Source organism: Miniopterus schreibersii (genome assembly GCF_964146895.1).
Source record: "Miniopterus schreibersii genome assembly, chromosome: 3".
NCBI classification, from domain to species: domain Eukaryota; kingdom Metazoa; phylum Chordata; class Mammalia; order Chiroptera; family Miniopteridae; genus Miniopterus; species Miniopterus schreibersii.
In genome coordinates, this window is record NC_138103.1 from 11094003 (window position 1) to 11115732 (window position 21730).

General features: G+C 44.2%; 1 protein-coding gene across 1 annotated transcript in view; it reads right to left on the reverse strand.

Annotated features, from left to right (window-relative positions):
• The window catches only part of PDPK1 (3-phosphoinositide dependent protein kinase 1), a 78925-nt gene that overhangs the window by 32432 nt on the left and 24763 nt on the right, over positions 1–21730 (reverse strand). Inside the window, exons 2-6 of the mRNA XM_081133216.1 lie at positions 17333–17599; positions 14533–14575; positions 14141–14278; positions 8870–9014; positions 7951–8048 (exon numbers count right to left, since the gene is read on the reverse strand). Of these exons, the coding sequence (XP_080989342.1) occupies positions 7951–8048; positions 8870–9014; positions 14141–14278; positions 14533–14575; positions 17333–17599 (691 nt within the window). The remainder of the gene's footprint in view (positions 1–7950; positions 8049–8869; positions 9015–14140; positions 14279–14532; positions 14576–17332; positions 17600–21730) is intronic.

Sequence of the window (21730 nt, forward strand, 5' to 3'; positions counted from 1 at the left end):
ATGTCATGGTTAACATGAGCATAAACTAGAGCTCTTTGCCAGCACAGCACTGGTCACTTGGAATCGAACTGTACAAGAGCCTTACTTGTCCACAGCCCACCCCCCACACCCCTTCTGAGACCCTCTCCTCCCAGGGCTGGCTCAAAGGTCACCTGATCAGTGACATTTGCCCTGACCAACAGGGCAGCTCGTCCTGACCCCCTCCCTGCCTCATGTTCTCCTGGTGCCTCTCACCAACACCAGAGCAGCACTCACCCAGCATTCTGTCAGCTGGAGTGTCTCGAGGAGCCTGTGATGCCTAAAACAGCCCTGGACATGCAGCAAGCACACAATGAACATGCACAGAACCCAGGAAAGTACTGGATCCCCTGCAGGCTGCATGCAGGGCAGAAATACCTTCTCCTTGTAACAAACTGCTCAGGAAGGTCATGGGCTATAAAGGGAATGAAGTGACTCATGTGTCCTGGCTGGGGACCCTCTACTACATCCCACTGCCTCTAGTAGTGGACTATGTGACTCAAGGTTCACAAAGATCAATTGCAGACCTGGGTTGGGTGGCAAAAGGACCCTCTGGAACTGCCTATCACGAGAGAGAGGAGGCACTGACACCCATATCACCTCAGTGGCCCCTAAGGACCTTGGGGATCTCATCAATGGTCATGCATCCCTGACAGAAAACCATGGGCATGAGCTGCCTGCCCCACCACACTACTCCTGAGGCATCCTTCAAGGGGGGTCCTCTAGCAGTGGAAACCACACAGCTGCTCTCGACCTTTCCTCATGACCCTCAGAGGATGAAGGATCAAGGATTTCAGTGTGAGAGCCACCCCCCATCTGAGAGCAAATCGGTTCCCTAAGGAGACTGGCTGCACATTCCACTCACAGCAACCTGCCTCCCATGACCTTCCAGGCTGGTACTGTGTAACCAGCACAGACATTTGTTGCTTACTTTCATGATTGAAGGAAATGTTTGATTTTACTGAAAGGTTAATGAAAATCAGTAATTTTCTCCTCTCCAGGCTCATGGCTGGCTGGCTTCTACCTGTGACACTAGGGTAAAAGCCCCAGAGAGAGCATTAGAAAACCACAGAGGTAACCTAGTCACCTCCCCCTGGAAGCTCAGAGATAAGCCAAAGGTCAAACTTCTCCAGCTACTGGAAAACCAGGCCCAGAACCCACAGTTGGTAAACAAGGCCTCCTCGATGCCACTGACCCTCTCACCTGCAAGACACGTGGTTAGGGAAAGGAGAAGGGTATAGGGCTGGGTTGTTGTCTCTACCCTCAAAGTGGTTCAAAGAAAGTGATAAGCATCCTGCGCGATGGAATACTCTGGCCACCACGGACCTGTAAGTCAGACTCTGAGGTGCCAGTGGGGAAGGAAGTACCTGAAGTGTTTCTGAGGTCAGGGGACACCCATACTCTCTTCAAGCCAAAAGTGCAGACTGCTAGTGTCATACCCATAAACCCACACATGAAGCACGGCATACATTCACAAAATATAGTCACCTCTTGGACAGAAGACAAGAAAATGGAATATAGTCACCTCTTAGAAGACAAGAAAAAGGAATCTGGCCCTGGCTGGTGTGGCTCAGTTGGCCGAGCGTTGCCCCATGTGCTGAAAGGTTGCCAGTTCGATTCCTGGTCAGGGCACTTGCCCAGGTTTCAGGCTCGATCCCCTAGGGGGATCAATCCCCTAGGGGGCGTGCAAGAAGGAGCTATCAATGTTTCCCTTTTGCATCGATGTCTCTCCCCCCCCTTACTCTCTCTCTAAAAATCAATTAAATATATATATATAAAAGAAGTCTGCAAGTGACATTTATCCCAAGAATGCAAGGGTGATTAAACATATAGAAATCAATCAATGTAGTACATTGTATCATTAGAATAAAGGACAAAGCCACATGATCACCTCAATAGATGCAGAAAAAGCATCTAACAAAAATTCAACATCCCTTCATGATAAAAATGCATAAAATAGGAACAGAAGGGAACCTCAACTTGATAAAGGCATCTATGAAAAAGCCAGTACTAACTTGTTACTCATAGTGCAAGATTGAAAGCTTTTCCTTTGCCCAGCTGATGTGGCTCAGTTGGTTGAGCGTTGAACTATACACCAAGAGGTCGCCAGTTCAATTCCTGGTCAAGGCACATGCCCGGGTTTCAGGTTTGATCCCCAGTGGGGACGTGTGCAGGAGGCAGCTGATCAATGTTTCTCTCTCATTGATGTTCCTATCTCTTCCTCTCTATTCCTCTCGCTAAAATCAGTAAAAACATATTTTTTTAAAAAAAAGCAAGCTTTTCCCCTAAGGTCAGGAACAAGGCAAGGATGCTGCTCTTGCCATTTCTATTCAACATTGTAGTGCAGGTTCTACCAGGACAATTAGGCAAGAAAATGAAATAAAAGGAATCCAGATTAGAAAGGAAGAAGTAAACTACCTCTAATCACAGATGACATGATCCTGTATACAAACATCAACTGTATTTCTTTTTTTTATTTTAATCCTCACCCAAGGACATGCTTAGAAAGAGAGAAATGCGGATGTTGAGAAGAGAAACATCGGTTGCCTTTCATATGTGTCCCAACTGGGGACTGAACTTGCAACCCAGTTTGGTGCCCTGACCGGGAATCAAATCCGCAGCCTTTCAGTGCACAGGATGTTCAACCAACTGAACCATTCCAGCCAGGCTCAACTGTATTTCTATACACTTGCAATGAACAATCTGAAAATGAAAGTAAAAAACCAATTCCATTTATAATAGCCTCAAAAATAAAATATTTAGGAATAAATTTAACAAAAGTGCAAAGCTTATACACTGAAAACTACACAAGGTTTTTGAAAGAAATTATGAAAGATCTAAGTAAATACAAAAACTTCCCATGTTGAAGGATCAGAAGACCTAATATTATTAAGATGGCAATACAGTCAGCCCCCTGAATTACGATGGTTTGACTTATGATATTTTAACTTCACAATGGCACAAAACCGTATTTTGAATTTTGATATTTTCCCAGACAAGCAATACGTGGGACAACGAGCAGTGAGCCATAGCTCTCAATCAGGCACGCAGTCACAAAGGTAAACAATCGATACTGTACTGTGATGTGATACTGTACTGTAGTGTGATGCCAGCATTTTTGGATATTGTGTTCTGAGCACATTTAAAGTTGGCTAGGTTAAGCTATAATGTTTGGTAGGTTAGGTATATTAAATGTATTTTCTACTTCCAATATTTACAACTTAAAATGGGTTTACTGCGATATAACCCCATCAAAACTTGAGGGGCACCTGCACTCCCCAAACTGATCTATACATTCAACACAATCACAACCTAAATCCCAGCTGGCTTTCACCAAGCACAGTGTTTTCAACGTCATCCAGATTGTAGCATGTATCAGAACTTCATTCCTTTTCACTGCTGAATAATATTCCATTTTATCGATAAACTTTATCCATTCATCAGTTGATGGACACTTGAGAGTTGTTTACACTTTTTGGCTGTAAGGAATAAAGCTGCTATGAACATTTCTATACAGTTTTTTATGTGACATGTTTTTAGTTCTCTTGGATGCATACCCAGATGTAGAACTGCTCAGTTATAAGGTAACTATGTTTAACCTTTGAGCAACTGCCAGACTGTTTTCCAAAGTGATTGCATCATTTGAAAATGCCCACCTGCAGAGTATGAGGGTTTCATTTCTCCACATCCTTCCTAATACTTATCTTTTTTATCATAGCCATACTAGTGGGTATGAAGTGGTACCTCACAGTGGTTTTGATTTGCATTTCTCTAATGACATTGAGCACCTTTTCACGAGTTTATTGGCCATTTGTTTATCTTTTCTGAAGAAATGTCTTGTGTTTTTTACTTAAAGGTATCATGGCACAAAAGTTTTTTAACTTGCCCTGCCAGGCGTGGCTCAGCAGTTGAGCATCGACCTAGGATCCAGGAGATTGCGGTTTGATTCCCAGTCAGGGCACATGCCCAGGTTGTGGGCTCCATCCCCAGTCGGGGGGGGGGGGGGTGCAGGAGGCAGCCCATCAATGACTCTCTCATCATTGATGTTTCAACTCTCTCTCTCCTTCTCCCTTCCTTTCTCTGAAATCAATATAGATAGATATATATATATATACACACACACACACATATATATATATACATATATATATATTTTAAAGTTTTTTAACTTGATGTGGTCTAATTTATCTATTTTTTTCTTCTATTGCTTATACCTTTGGTATTGTATCTAAGAAACCATTTCCTTACCCAAGGTCATGAAGATTTACTCCTATGCTTTCTTCCAAGAGTGTTAATAGTTTAGATTCTAGATTCAGATCTCCGATCTACCCAAGTAAACATCTGAGTTAACTTTTGTGTATAGTATGAGGAAGGGGTAATAATGTTTTTGATAATTTGGTCATCACTGGAGGATGATGATGAACCAATTCATGGTTTTCAAAAGTGGCAAATAAAGGGGAAAAAGCAAGCATTTATCCTGTTTTTCCTCCACAATCAATACTACTAGTTAAGCAAATAATAACTATGGGGAAGTTTCTCTTTAAAGAATTCCATCTCATAAATGAAAGAATTAGACTATAATAATTCTGTATTCTCTACTGAATTAGTGGATCTAAGCCACTATAGCTTTAAAGAGCTGCTGGCATCACAGAGGGAGAGATGAATGGATGTCAAATGCTTCCTAATAAAGAAGGCACCACCACCAGACTTTGGTGTGAGAGGATTGAACCTGAATGATCCAAGTGGCCAGCTCCAACTGCCAATTTAAAGGATATACAGAGAGGAGAGGAGCATGTTACATGACTCCACAGAGATGCAATCAGGGAATTCTATAAGACAAATGACCTGGTTTCAACAGACTGCAAGGGAAAAAAATAAAGATTGGGGGTGGGGGTAGAGACACAGATTAAAAGAAATTAAGAGACAAATTAGCTAAACTCAAATGTGAGACCTTTGACTGTCCACAGACGGGCAGTGCAGAGAAGGTGCAGCTGGACTGAGAGAATGATTTCGGCTCTGAAGCCTTCCCTCTCCATCCGTCCCCCACCCCCCACCGGCAGACCCATCCCTCCAGTTTGGTAAGTGAAGCCTCCACACCTGGCTGTGTACCAGAAAAGCCTACACAGCTCAGGATACAGGTTTCCAGACACAAACCCCAAATCTGAACCTCCGGGGCCCCCAAGCAACTCAAGCCTTTGCAAAGGGGGCAAAGACCAGGGACACAGCCATAGACAAGGGGTTTACTCCACATGATTAAGCTGTCCTCACCCAGATATGTCTGTGAGACCCTTGTGCAAGGTCAGAAGTCACAAGTCCTCTGAGCTGAAAAATGCTCATCTATCCCACATGCCCTCACAATAGCCCCTGTTGTCTCCCACCCCTGCCCATTACAGACATGGAGGCCACTCTGACCCAACAGAGAGCAGTGAGAGAGAGATGCAGGGCTCACCCCCTTCCAGGAGCAACCCACTGAGACAAAGGTCTGTGAAGATAGACAACCTGCCTCTTGCTAGGAGGAAGGAGAACACGCTTATTGAACAGCTAAAGAACTGAGCTCCCACCACTTTCCTTCTGGAAGCTCTAACATGCTTTTGGGAAACACTCTCCGCAAAAAAGTTCTTTTAAAAAGTTAATACAGAAATAAATTCTGAAGTACTTCAAACAGAAAATGAGAGTAATTCACTAAAATGAAACATTCACATAATTAAATATGTTTTTCCCTTTTCCTCTAGGAAGGAAAAAAAAAGTCAACTCATCTATATATACAAGCAATTCTCCCTAGTTTACAACATAAGGACTTTTAGCCTCCTGCTTTCAGAAAGAAAGAAAAAGCAAGTTTATTTCACCAATACATTTAAATTCTTGTATTTTTTCAATGGCTGCAGGGCAAGAAGACTAGCCTATGCCAAATATCAGATTCTGAAGGAAATCTACATGAAGGAATAGAGAACAGAGCAGATCCCGAGGTAGGCAGCTTCCAAGGCTGACTGAGGGGCCCCACGGCAGAAGTCACACATGAGGTGATGAACAGCCTAACAAGAACATTTGGGGACACAGCAATTCCTGTTGGGTTCACCTCTGTCATGAACAATGCTATGGTTATAAGTTATAAAGCATGTCCATAAAAACATGATTACTGGCCAATAAAATGTTACTATGCAACAGGCATAGGCCAAGTAGATCAAGGTTTTGGGGCATCTCCCAAGTGCCTGGCTTTGTGCATCTCCAGGTGGGAGGCCACCCATCCTCTGACAACTCTCTGTGGGAAGGAGGAAAAGGAGCTCCAAAAGCAGGCAAGTGAGGCCAGGACTAAGACTTGTTGAGAAATAAGAACATATTTTATGATTCCAAGTTGTGCTTCAGCCCCAAAAGGGTGGTGCTTTAGGATTCTCAGGTAAGTTCCCAAATCTAAGACACTGTTTTGGTGACTGAGTGTTTGTGCAGAGATTAAAAAGCACTAACTGAATCTTAACTGGAATCTTCACAAGAACCCTCTGTTTGAAAACATGGGGTTAGAAAAACACCCAGAAAGGAAAGATAAGGGACCCTACAGAAGGAAACCCATGCAGGCCCACCAAGGCTCACCAGGTGCCTCCCAGCAGCACAGGTTTTTGTCTCTGTCCACACTTGGCTGGGATGAGCGGACCCCAGGAGTCAGCCCAGGGGCTGCCCAGCATGCTGTTAACCCAGCTGCAATTCAAGCCCAAAACAGAGGCGGCCAGCCCAGCTAAGCTAGAGGGTTTTCTGAAAAGCCAAGTCCTCCCCCACTGCTATGCAGTCCTCATAGTTTTCCTTTTCCACAAGAGCAGCTGTAGCGAAGTGGATGCTTTAGTTGGAATCTTTCCTCTGCCAACAAACCCTGTGCTCAGGCCAGCATATCTGTTAGCCCAAGGGCTTTTCATCAAGGTCCTCCTCTCATGACAGAGATATGTGTACTATATGGAGGTCCCTGAGACAGCTTGTTGGGTCAGGGTGGCTCTGACAGTCCCAACTGTCCCAAGACCTAAAGTTCATTTTCAAGGTCACTTATTAACTTGTACAGCTTCCCCCAAACCTTACCATAAAGGGCTTTATCTTCTCTCTGCACCAACACTTGACAACAATTTTCACAAGTAAAAATGTAATTCTTTACACTTCCAGAGTTTGATTTCCATCCAACAAACACCTGAAGAGCAGTGAGAGCCCCTGCCAAGGTGCCCTCTGGCTAAGACACCCAGAACACTCTTCTGGCCCAAGTTAGCAACTCCTCCTAGGATGACAGAACTGTCACAATATACAATCCAATACTAGGAATCACCCTAGGGGAACAGTGATTAGGATGATTTGCAATAAGAAATATGTACTTGACCAGCAAGCAAAAATCAACCCATTCTGTGATTCTGTAGAACCTCACTATAATGGGTGTGCCTGGGCCACCACTGGCAGCTGCACATAGGAGATGGGGAGAAAGACAGAAAGCTGGCGGGCACAGGGATAGAGGGATAGTGCCCCCCCCCCCAAGCCCCAGTTACAAACTGCAGTACCAACAGGAAGAGCTGAGAGCTGACCACATTGACCCCACACCCTTGCATGGGAGATCAGGAACAAATGTGGCACCCTAGCACCTTCTAAGACTAGAAAGGGTGAGCCACAGGGCACTCAAGGGTATTCAAACGGACCTGTGACAACAATATGCAGAGAGCACCTGGTGACCCAGCACCCCCACTCAAGGCAGGGCAGACCAACCACAGGCAGCCCAGGAAGCCCCTCCCTCCACCCACTAGACCAGCCACACAGCTTCTCCAGTGAAAACTCAAGCACCTATTTTATAGTAACAAAGATATTACAAACATCTGTCACTACATGAACCCAATGCAACTCACCACATTGCTAAGAGGCTGTTTATGAGCTAAACACTAAGCAGGACCAGCTGGAAATAAAGCACTCACACACCTTGTTTACTCTCTGGGGATAATACTTTTGCTGTTCCAAAATCTGTGATCTGGATGTGCATATCTTCATTTAACAAAATGTTTTCTGGTTTCAGGTCCCTGTGAAAGCATATTTTTTATATTTGACATAAATATTTAAAACAGCAACATTACATATCTAAATTTTGTGGAAAACAAAATGAACTGGTTAATACTTATAATCTTTACAGACTAACAATCAAAAAATGTAAGTCTAAAGTTCACACTAAACAAATATTAATTGCATACAATGAAAACATTCAAATTACATCCTTTCTATTACTTTTAATAAACTTTTTATTGAAGTATAATCTATCGTTTTTTAACCCATAAAATAGCTTTTAAACCTATTGTTGTAATCATTTCACAATATATGTAAATCAAACCATCATGCTGTACAACTTAATTTATGCAGTGATGTATGTCAATTTTTAAAAATCAGTAAAAAAAGCTCTGACCAGGTAGCTCAGTTGGTTAGAGCTTCGTCCCGATATGCTAAAGGCTGTGGGTGTGATCCCTGGTCAGAGCACATACAAGAAGCAACCAATGAATGCATAAATAAGTGGAACAACAAATTGATGTTTCTCTCTTTCTCCCTTCCTCTCTCTCTAAAATAAAATAAAATAAATAAATTTTAAAGTCATGGAAAACAAGACCAGAAAAAAGTACACACAAAAGCCACAAGTGACAAAATAAAAGCAGCAGTCAAGATAGGTAAGAAAACTGTTAGCCTGGCAAAAAAAGACATGAATGATTTCACTTTACAGTTGAAGGTCTGTGAGGCTCTCAATGTCAGGGTGATGTGAACTCTTCTTAGTTCTCACATGAGGCATCCCACCCTCCATTAAATACCAGAGCTGCCCCTGACCTTGTGAGCAGAGCCCCAATCCTCAGCTTGGTACCTGTGAATGATGCCCCTGCCATGCAAGTACTCTAGAGCAGACACCATCTCAGCTGTGTAAAATCGGGTGCACGTCTCATCGAATGAACCAATTTTGCGAATATATTTAAGTAGTTCTCCATTTTTGGCATAACTAAGGCCAAAATCTAAATATTACATAGTTAAGGAAGAATGCAAAAGTCATTTTTAAAAAACTAACCTTAACAACCCAATAGGAATTCTTTTAAATTAATGAAAACTGAAGGTACCTGTGGCCCAAGACTGCTGCCCCTCTTCGAGTCAGACTCTGTCATGGTCAGACCCATGGCCGATGGGAATCCCAGACCCCAGCTCCAGAGCGAGGCCCCAGAAGGCACATGTGGCCCCAGTGAAGGGAAGCTGCTAGAGGTGGCAGTCAAATGCCTCTTTGCAGGCTTCAGTCGAGGCGTGTATATGGGGGGGGGGGGTGTCCTTCATCATAATCCAGTTTCCACACCTGCACAACGTGTACACATTTACTGACCACTAGCTATATTCCACATGCTGTGCTAAGAGTCAATTCATGTAAAGGTTTCTCAAATGAATGCTCCTTTCCGAGTGTAACGTGACAAGTTTTGTAAGATAAATGACATTTTATTAACTTCTTTGAGTCAATCTATTTATTGGGCACCCACTTGGAAGAGACTCAAGGAACACAGTCATCTTTCCTTTGGATACCACTACAGTGTGATCTGTTTTACATCTATTCTCCATTTTCCAAAGAGGACTAATGGTTGCAAAAGTAAATGGGTCCCATAAAACTGCTTCCTCCTAGAAGCACCAAATATCTGCACCTATTAATGGAAATCTATAGGTACTTCACAGCTCCCTGGCAGCTAGGGTGTTCTGGCTTTCTTCTGTTTGCCAAGGCACTGCCACCTCCCACCAAGGAAGGAGCCTGAAGCTGCAGTACAGCAAGAGGAAGCCCAGGAGGAAGGGACCAGCCACCAAGGCTGCCCAAACCTGCCCTGTATCCAGCCCCACCTGTGGCCATCCAAGCCCTTCCAACTAGGCCATTTAACAGGAACCTGAGGCAAAAAACAAACCTTACTTCTAAGGAATGCAAAAAGTCTCGGCCAGGCCCCCTTCCCTCCTTGTCCTGCTCTGCTCCCTCCACAGGGAAGGCTACAGACTCTTGCCCACCCAGCCCCAAGCAAGACTTCTGAGCTGCCTGGGCAAGTGGCCCCACCTAGACTGGCCAAGGAGCTTCACCAGCTAGAAATGCCGTCTCCTAGGAGCCTACAGCTCACAGAGGCTCGGCCACAGCCACAGGCACAGCACCTCTTCCTGCTTCATGGGTTCTGCTCCTTATCTGACCATTTTCTGAGTTCCTGTTTCCTATGTGAGAGACAATTCTAGGTCTATGCTTAGCTGTAAAGCTAAGGTGATTGACAGGTTTTGAACATGGCATGTTGAGGCCCACAGCTCCAATCCCATATTCCCTCCATACATTTCTCATTCTCCAGAAGCACTTTTTCAGACCTCACTGGTCCATTTTCCATCCTACTTCCCTCGGCAAAGCCAATGCCCCAGGGCACTGAGGAAGAGTCTGTTCAAGTTCATGGAATGGGTACATTCCTGGGAGGATGAATGGGTGAGCCCAGGCCTGCATTTTGCAGAGGAATCTGGCCTAGAGAGGTTAAGCAACTCAACTAACTCAAGGTCACAAAGCCAAGGAGGGACAAGATTAGAGCCCAGGCTCCCGAGGCCTGGGTGCACTGCTCCTATCCCCAAGCTGCAAGAAGGGACACACAAGGATGAGCAGGTGAGGGGTGGGAGGAGAATGCAGGCTAACCAAGTAACAGCCTCTGAAACCCCCCATCATCTCTGTAGGAGGGAAAGGCATCCTTGCTGCCTTCGTGGCTCCAGTGCTCAGCCCAACACTGTAGCCTGGGAGGAAAGGTGGACTTGCACTCAGCAGTCTTGGAGAGCTCATCTCCCCTCCAGAGCCCTGGTTTCCAGGCTGCCACAGGAGTGTCCTCAGGCTCTGCCTCACCTGTCCTGAGGGGAGTTTGCCTCTGCAGTTGCTCCAATGTCTCCTCAATGTGTAAATTAAAGCTAACGGGAGTGTGGTGTGCATACTGGGCACTGAGTTTCCTTTTCTTTCTCTTAATATAATGTATGCCACTAAGGATTTCAACATGGGGCAGAAGTCCCTGGTTTCACTCCTGTCAGAGATAAAGTGAGCCCTCACAGCCTTCACAGGCACAGGAATCTGCCTTAAAATTGAAGAGCAACATTAACTGCTGGAAAAAGACCTAGAGTCCCCTCCACCTGCACTGCTCTGGCCAATCCTATTTGAAATTAGATAGCAAGCTCACTCATCTAGACTCTGAGCCACCTGATCCCACCTCACATGACTTTGGGAAAAGATAAAGCCAAGTGTGTGTGATCTGTTGGAGCCCCCAACCAGCAAGACCCGCTGTCCCATGGGCCCTACAGAAAGCCCAGGCCCAAGCCTCCAGAAACTCTGGCAGCAGAGATCCCCACAGGCTCCAGGAGAAGCACAGTAACATGGGTCCCAGGAAGCATAAGGAGCAAGGGATCAAGGCGGCCTCAGAGGTGAGAAACAGAACAGATGTGAAGACCCTTCAATGTCCTCAGGAGGCCACTAATGGCTGTTGTATGGCATGACAGCAGAGAGCTAGGGACAAAGAGTGATGCTGGAGCCAGGTGAAAAGACAAACATTCTATAACACCTAAAAACACCAACAAGGTACCCCCTACCCACTCCACATACCCCTGGTTACTAGATCACTTTACTGCTCCCCTTTACAGCGAATCCACTAGGAAGAAAGAACCTGCCCTGTGCGCTGTCTGCACTTCCTCAACTCTCTCAAACCCTCCTCTCACTTCCAAATTGCCACTGTCAACAACAACTTGCACAAGGACCAATCCATAGGTCAGGCCCACATCCCACACACTTGACCACTCGGCAGCATCTACCCAGGCTGCAGCACCCTTCTTCAGAAACCATTTGGTCCTGTGGCCCCTGGGTCCCTGTCCTCTCAACTCATGAACAACAACCTATCCTGCCCACCGCCCCCCCCAGCCTTCTAGAAGAGCCTGTTCCAAGTGCCAATCTCTGTGTGTGGAGGTGACCCAGATTCAGGCCTTGGACCTTTTCCCCTTGCTAAGTGCCCTTCAGTGGCTGGCCAGCTTGCTAAGGCAGTCCTGGCCCCTCCCTGAGCTCTGCTGGCAGCCACCCAGCAGCCCACTTGGCCCTCCAGCAGCTACCAACTACATGTCAAATGCCAACTCAACATCCACTTTTGGCCTGGCCTCTCTCCAGTCTCTTCCGGCTCAATTACAGCATCATTGCGCACCCAGATTCTGAGGTCTACCCCTTACAGCCACCTTGACTCCATTCTCCCTCACCCGTTCACTTATAGGAACCTTCACTGAGCCCAGCCAGTGTTGCTCAGTGGTTGAACATCACCCCCATGAACCAGGCGGTCACGGTTCGATTGCTGGTCAGGGCACATGCCCAGGTTGTGGGCTCAATTCCCAGTAGGGAGCGTGCAGGAGGCAGCTGATCAATGATTTCCTCTCATCATTGATGTTTCTATCCCTCTTTCCCTCTCCCTTCTTCTCTCTGAAATCAACAAAAATATGTATTTTAAAAAAAGGAACCTTCCTTAAAGCAGCAGCCAGAGTGAACGGTTGCCTTGCTGGAGACCTTTCTAGGCTCCCTGCCAGACTTAGAAGAAAATCCAAAATTCTCACCAGGTCTCTGAAGCTCGAAGAGCTGACCCTCCTCGCCCAGCCTTTCACTCCACCCACATATACGTGCTCCTATCCTCGCTCTGTCCAGGTCTCCACCTGACACTGTCAACTCAGACCACCGAGCTAAAATTACCTGGCTTTACGACTCTTGGTCTTTCAGGTACTGATCACCTGTGTTACTTAACTCCTGAATGGAAACTTAAGACAGTGCCCTCATCTTATTTACCAGCACATTCCCATCACCCAGCATTCACCAAAGACTTCTCAATAAACAGAACATATTCAACTGACAGCTGATGAAGCCAGAAAATAGTGTTAAGGGGGGAATAGGACTGAACAAAGTTTTAACCCAGAAGAATTTGTGTATAGAGAGGAGGACAGGGAAAGGGAGTCTGAACTGGTGGGCATGGAAGGTGGGGGAGGCAAACTCTCAGACACTGGACCAACTCTCCAACTGCTGTGGTGAGGGGAAGGGGCTCTGGAGACCTTGAAGACAGGAGGAAAAGAACAGATGCAAAAACTGAGGTTTAAACCTGAACAAACTCTGAACCAACTCCATTTGACAGTCCAACCTCTCTCAGCTGAGTAGAAACCAAGAGCATCTGCTGGGATTGAGAAGAGAGTCACTGGGCAAACAGGCTCAGGGAATTCTTGGTTTGGAAGAACAACTGCAGTAAAGGAACTGAGGAGTGAGGAGAAACTGGCCAGTCTGGCTGCATGATGGGAAGATCCAGAGATAAGCTGCATGACACAAGATGTGTGGCCCACCCTGACTGCCATGGTGCCTTGCCTTCCTGATCCCTAAGTAAAGGTCAAAGAGTTAAGAGGAGAAGTCAGGGAACGTAAGATGCCCTCAAATAAAGCAAAAAATCAACAGTATGACGTCTCTGATGGAGATGCAGCCGCACATCCGTGGAGAGCCAGAGGCACTGGGATATCAGAGATAAAAACAGGCACTGAGAGCAAGTTCCATAGAGAACAGGAGGAAGGAGGCTGGAGACCCCAGGGAAGGGACAGCATCTATGTATAGGGAGATTGGGCTCTTATGGGTCACTCCCTGGACTTCTCACCTGGGGGCTGAGACTGGTAAAAATGTCCCTTCCAACCAAACCCTGAACACCTGAGCCAAAGAGGTCAGATAGGTGCCCACCTTCTAGGAGCCCCAGGTGCCCAAGACCATTTTTCCTCTCTCACTTCCCTGCTTTGATAGATAGATATTCCAAGAACATTGGTTAGAGGAATGAGGGAAGCCTCTGAATAAGTGTACAGCAACCACGGGTTTAAATAATAACAATCCTATAGATATAATGCTTATTAATAAAAAACCTAAAAACTGTTTGTGATGATCTCCCTTGAAGTAATCCCAGTGGGCCACAGCCATGCTGTGAATTCCTTTGTATTCAGAATACACAGCCCTTTTCCTTTCCGGGAGAAGGGGCCACTAGCAAAAACAACAAAGGTGTCATGATGCCAAAATAATAAGGGGTCACTGTGGGATTTCAGAACGCTTTGACTGTTCAAAGGATACACAGCTTTTCATCATCCTGAAACGTGAAGTAAAGTTTAACAAAGAAGGGGTGATCCAGGCGCGACATCACGTCTCTCTCTCTGGTTACATACGGGACCTTGTTCTCTTTGATAATGTGACGTTTCTCTAGAATTTTAACTTAAGGTAAGAGAAAAGCGAGTTACCACAATTTGAAACAGTAAGAAAACACTAAAGACACAACTCATAAAGTTCAAAATTTTGGTACAAATGCAGCTACCGGCTTCATGGTCTGTAAGACAGAACAACAACAGTGTCCTATCCCCTAAAATCAGCACAGAAATCCCCAAGTGCTGGGCAGTGCCAGGTGGCCGTGTGCCCAAAGGTGTGCTGTCCCTGCATCCCAGACAAAGCTTGCTGGAGTTAGTACTTACTAGCATATTCTCTTGAGGTTGCCAGTTCTCGGGCCAGGACAACCTGGTTTGGGAAGAAATGGGGGAAGAGAAGAGAAAATACACTAAATGTAACCAGGGCACTGAGTCTCGCAAGTAACCCCGAAACCAATCATGCAGGCTACCCCACACCCACTGTAAAATTACATTTAAATATTTGAAATTACATTTAAATATTTTTGGTCCTGTGCTATCAAATATAGATGAATGTCAATGACCAAGTTAATGCATTCCAAGAGTTAACAGCAAACACATATATCTCTCCACTATTTCCAGGAGGTTTTTCATCAGCTGCCAATAGTCCCCACTGTGTAGTCAAGTATACGGGTAGGAACATCTAGACCAGCATCACACTCCCAAAAATCAGGAAGCGGCAGCAACTGAAACCTCCACAAGTGGGTACTGGGAATGTCTTCAAAAAATAACTTTAAGAATATGTCCTCAGTATATGTTCACTGTAAAAGCCACACCATGTTTGGGCTTTTTCAAATAATTGTTACCAAACATCTCATTTCATGCTGCTCTCAGATACCATAAATACCATTCCTGTAATCAAGGGCACAGGAGATGAAATCACAAGTAGCCTGCGGATAGCACCTCCTGGGAGTCCTGCTCCCTCATCACAGGCCACAGTCACACTCCTGGCTGTGTCCTCTCTGTGGTACACCCGAGTCTGGTGCTCAAACTCTATTTGGGGAACAGAGCGCCAATGGCGCATCACACAATATGGGAAAGGCCTTTCTACACAAGGAAACCCTGGGCACAACCTAAGCACCAACTTCCAAATGCCTGATGAGCCCAGTGTGTGACAACGTGCTGGGTGGCCCCGACCACTGCCAGCTGGTACAAATGTCTCTCCTAAGACACCTGCAGGGGGAAGATGAGAGTAGGACCAGAGAATAGATGAAAACCTGCCCAACTCCTGGGATATCCCTAGGCAGTCTGAGAAGACCGCAGGAGGCCACAACCAGGTTCATCCAGCCCCTGAATGTGAGTTATATGCCGGTACAGAATTCTTTACCAGGCTTATTAGAAGCAATCCTGGAAAAGTACTGTGTGAAATGTCCTACAGTCATTAAGGATGAGGTTGGATTGTACATACTCAAGTGGAAAGATCTCAAAGATCTTTACAGAGGAATGTACCTGTGTGAACTGTTCTCAGGTACTGGGGAGAGATGGGGCAGTGAGCTGATTATGCATTTATGCAATATTAAATTTCATAGGAGCACGTACTAACTATGTAAGTAAAAAGAACTGTTAAAGAGTACTAATATTTAATGAAAATCTTTCTGAAGGAGATAGTTATGTCACCTTTCTGTTGTGTGAATTCAGCATTTCACATACAGGTTTCCCTATGGGCAGAGGGCAGGGAGTAACCCTCTTCCACAGAACACAAGATAGACACATCCCTCTGCACCACTCAGGCTGATGACAGAACTAATCTGAACACCATGATTAGCCACTGGAAGGAAGCCAGAGATGGAGGAATTTCACAAATAAGTCCTCCTTTTCCAGTCAGAATAAATGCTCAATGAAGTAAAGTTGAGAAAGGAGAGAACTCTTCTTTTTAATGGGCAATTGTAAGAACAAAGGTTGTCTTCAAAATAGTTCCTTCCTCCTGAAAGGATCTGTAAGTACCAAAAGGAGCAGGGACTATCCTCACAGTTGAAGGTTTTTATTCTAAGGACACAATTCTTTCATAATTTAAACAAAAATTGCCAATTAAAAAAATCTAAATTAAAAATGTAAGGGTAGTAAAAATTAACATTAATTAAAACACTGAATACATGAGTGAGCTATAATATTTCACGTTCTTTATATTTTGAAATATTTTATAAATAAAAAAAGAGAAAAGGAAAACAAATTTCACATAAGGTTTCTTCACAAAGGCCAGGCAAGGAAAATTCATTGTTCAGAAACCCTGCAGCATTAGGGGCCTCCAGTGCCACCCTGCTATGTCCACAATGCACGCAGGGCCCAGCTTGGAGACCATGGTGGCAGGGAGCTGTCTTTTTATGAAGGCACAGATTCAGGCTGTGCACCCCAGCTGGGGAGCAGGTACTCAGGCCTCCACCAAGCCCGCAGCAAGCCCCCAGCACCTCCATAGCCAAATGGGACTGCCACCTCAACAAAGGGGCTGGTTTGAACCTTCATTTCTTTGCTGTAAAAGGAAAAATACCACAGGACAGACAATTTACTCCAGGAGCAAAAAGAGTTGCCCTGAGTGTGATCTAACAGTGTCATATAATATTTGTTTATAAAACTGAGGACACATAATCTAGAGGCCAGCAGGTCTTGGGCTGTAACTCTAGCAAGTGTCAAGAATGTACTGTTTTATGTATTTTAAAAAATATAACAACAAAAAAAGGTTTTTAAATGTTTTCCCTAAAACTCTGAGGAGATACTAATACCAATACTAACTTTTAATCTAAGGAACAGAAAAGCTTCCTAGAGCCTTGCCAACGTGACACAAAAACACGAAATGTTAGCAACCTGCTGATGTCTGGTTAGAATAAAATGAACTGCCATTTTAAAAAAAAATAAAAAATAAGATCAAGTGATGCCTTTTAAAGCTTTCATCTACATGATCATGACTTAGATATTTAGCCATGTGATCTACTCGGTGGCCCCAAGTCACCTTGAGAACAGGAGAGGAACCCCCAGGGGCCTGAGACCCTCCTCCAGGGAAGACTACCACCCTGGTATCTGAGCCTCCCAGTTCTGAGCCTGGAAGGTCAGTCTATCCAAGGAAAACACACTCATAAGAGCAGCATGTACTTACTGTTGAAAAAGAGCCTTCACCAAGTATTTTCCCAAATTTGAAGTCTTCAGGTCGTTTTTTCCGAGGCTGTGGTGGTGGCTGTACAGCATGTTGCAGAGAGTTGGCACTTGGTCTGGACTCGGCCGCAGTGCTGTCCATGGTGGGGCCCTGCCTGCTACCACCGCTAGGAACAACAGGGGCCGTTCCGGACTCAGTCTGGGTCCTCACCATTGATGGGGATGGGCAGGAACATAACACCACACTGGACTGAATAGGAACGGTGTCATACTGGTGGACACAGGAAAAAGAGGTAAGACTCAAAGCAGTTTACTTTTCCTAAATGCATGAACTAAAGTGTTGACATTGTTGAAACACAAATGCCAAGCACAAACAGGCCATCTGACATTCTGCTGCATGGCTCAGGCTGCTGCCCTCCTCTCCCAAGTCCCTTCCCTGCTCAAATCCCAGCCCTCCCTGTCCTGCTTTCCCACAAACCCCAGTACCCACTATCTGCCCTCCTCCTCCCTTAGCACTGCCTGAGTCTCCAACACCAGCCCCACCCAATCCAATGACAGTTAGCCTGCTCAACACTGCCCAGCTTAAATGACATCTGCAGCCAACCTTTGTTCACAAAGGAAGTCAGTTCAAACCCTGTGACCACAGTGTCTACCGTTTCAGAACCCTTTGTCCTGCTCACCCACCCATAGCTGATATAAAGACTGGACACACTGGAATGCACTCAATTAGGGCTTGAACAGACTGGCTTGAGACTGCATTCCACAGCCAAACAGAATTTTAACCTCACAGTCCTGGAACACAGAAGTATAAATTAATGGAAAGAATAGTCCAAGAACAGCCAACTTCACATTATAAAGTTATAGTTGACAAAAATATAAGCTTCTCCAAAAAAACCATTGTAGTGAAGTAATTGGTTAACAATTTGGAAAATAACCGAGTTAAAGTCTAACTGCTCCCTACACACCAAACAAATTTAAAAACTTAATTTTAAAAATTATTCTGCACAGCTGGGCATGGCTCAGTGGTTGGGCATCGACCTAGGATCCAGGAGATCGCAGTTCGATTCTCAGTCAGGGTACATGCCCAAGTTTGGGGCTCCATCCCCAGTCGGAGGCAGCTGATCAATGACTCTCTCATCATTGATGTTTCTATCTCTCTCTCTCCCTCTCCCTTCCTCTCTCTGAAATCAATAAAGATATATATATATTTTTTTAAGTTATTCAGTGTTATCCCTATCAAAATCCCAACTGGCATCTTTGCAGAAACTGACAAGCTGATCCTAAAATTCATATGGAAATCCAAGGAAGCCAGAATAGCCAAAACAATCTCCAAAAAAGAACGAAGTTGGAGGACTCACACGTCTAGATTTCAAACTTACAAAAATCTATAGTAATCAAGACAGGATGGTACTGGCATAAGTAGAGGCATATATATGAATAGAACAGCCTAGAAATAAACCCATACATCTACTACGGCCACTGATTTTTTGTTTTTGTTATTGTTGTTTTAATCCTCATCTGAGGATATTTTTTCTATTGCTTTTCAGAGAGAGTGGAAGAAAGGGAGGAAAGAGGAGTGAGGGAGAGGGAGGGGGAAGGAGGGGGAAAGGGAAAGAGAGAGAGGGGGAAAGAGAGAGAGGGAGGGGGGGAGGGAAGGAGAGAGAGAGAGAGAAACATCGATGTGAGAGAGACACAATGACTGGTTGCCTCCCTCATGTGCCCCAACTGGGGCTGGGGATTGAACCACAACCCAGGTACATGCCCTTGACCAGGAATCAGAATCTGTGACCCTTCAGTGCACAGGCCAATGCTCTAACCACTTAGCCACATCAGCCAGGGCAGGCCAACAGATTTCTGACAAGGATGCCAAGACCCTTTAATGGGGAAAAATCGTCTTTTCAATAAATGGTGCTGGGACAACTATATATCCACATGCAAAAGAATGAAGTTGGATGCCTTTCCCACATCATATACCAAATTTAACTCGAATCAAAGATCTACATGTAAGAACTAAACTATAAAACTCTTACAGAAAAATATAGTAGTAAATTTTCATAACCTTGGCAATGGTTTCTAAGATATGAAACCAAAAGCATAAGCAATGAAAGAAAAAAACAGGTCAAAAGGACTTCATCAAAATTAAAAACTACTGTGTTTCAAAGGTACCATCAAGAAAGTGAAAAGACAACCCATAGAATGGGAGAAAATATTTGCAAGTTATGTATCTGATAAAGGTCTTGTAGCCAGACTATATAAGGAACTCTTAAAACTCAATTAAAAAACACACAAACACACAGTTTAAAAACAGGCAATGGATCTGAATAAACATTTCTCCAAAAAAGAAATACAAATGTCCAATAAGCACATGAAAAGATGCTCAACATCATCAGCCATTATGGAAATGCAAATCAAAGCCACAATGAGATTTCACTTGAACCCACTAGGATGGCTAAAATTAAAAAGACAAATAATAAGTGTTAATGGGAATATAGAGAAATTGGATTGCTCATACATTGCAGCTGGGAATATAAAATGATGCAGGCACTTTGGCAAATAGTCTGACAGTTTCTCAAAAAAAAAAAGAGCTACCACATAACCCACAACCCAGCAATTGCACTCCTTGGTATATACCCAAGAGAAATGAAAATGCATTTGTACAAGAATGTTCATAGTGGCATTACTGATAGCAGCACCAAAAGGTGGACACAACCCAAATGTCCATCAACACATAAATGGATAAACAAAACACAATACAGCCATAGAATCAAATATTATGCAGCCATTAAAAGAAAGTATGGATATTTGCTATGACATAGTTGAACATGGAAAACATGATGGTAAGTGAAAGAAGCCAGATACAAAAAGCCACATTGTATGATTCAGTTGACATGAAATGTCCAGGGCAGGCAAATCTATAGAGACAGAAAGTAGGTTAGTAGTTGTCAGGGCTGGGGGGGAGGAGAAAATGGGGAGCGGCTACTAATAGGTCTGGGGTTTCCTTTTGGAATGATGATGTTCTGGAATTAGATGGTGGTGATGTTCTCTGTGAATATACTAAAAACCATTAAATTATACCCTTTAAATGACTGAACTGTATCGTATATGAATTATATCTCAATGAGCTGTTATAAAAAATAGCTGTTTCACATATGACTGCATTAACTTATTATAAGAACTCATTCAAATCTATAAATCATCAAGACTTTTAAAGAAGAAATGGGCATCCTAGCTGGTCTGGCTCAGTGGTTAGAGCATTGGCCCTCGGACTGAAGGTTCAATTCCAGCCAAGGACACGACACGTACCTCAGATGCAGGCTCAGACCCCAGTAAGGGCGTGTGCGGAAGGCAACCAATCCATGCGCCTCTCTCACATCGATGTTTTGCTCTTTCTCTCCCTTCCACTCTCTCTGAAAAGCAATGGAAAAAATATCCTTGGTTGAGGATTTAAAAAAAGAAGGAAGAAGAAAAAAGAAGGAGGAGAAGAAGAAGAAATGGGCAAGGAACAGGCACCAAATACCTCAAGTAAACGAGAGATGAAAACACATAATATTCAAAGACGATTTAAAGCAACCAGAGCCCTGGCCAGGTAGCTCAGTTGGCTAGAGCGTTATTCCGATATACCAAGGTTGAGAGTTCAATCTCCAGTTAGGGCATCTATAAGCAGCAACCAATGAATGTATAAATAAGTGGAACAACAAATAAATGTTTTTCTCTCCCTCCCCCCGCCTCTAAAAATCAATAAATATAAATTACAAATGAACAAACAAACAAAAAAATGCATTAAAGCAACCAGAGACAGCATGCTACATTTTCAATTAGGGGGGATGAATTAATAGATAAGAATGCTTAAATATGTTTTCAATACACACAGATACCCAATGCTGGCAAGACTAGGATAAAGCAAGTATAGTCCTACACATGCAGCTGGGACCATAAACCTGTGTTGCTGTTAAAATGTTTCTGGAAAGCAATTTGATAATTTGTCAACAAAGCAATAACAGAACAATTGTCACAGAAATACTGAACAGAAGTGGGTATAAATACAGTTAAAAATTTAGGTGGGCATTAAGAAAGGATTAGTGTCAAATCAGAAGTACATAAAAGTTATACCCACGACCATAAAAAAATATTTTCTAGCTCTGACCCTCAAGTATTTTAGCAGTGACATCATTATCCTACTTACCACCAGATTGTTGTAGAACAACATGAAATGAACTCAGGGCACTCAGATCTATTTCTAATAGTACTCCCCACTAAAATAACCCAGAAAAGCACTTGACTCCATGTCTTTGAAAAGAAGAAAGACGATCAACATGATCCAAGAATCCCTTTCTGGGGCTGAAAAGGACGTGCCTTCACAAATTGTGGAAGCAGGAAAGGGCAGGGAAGCTGGCCTATAGGG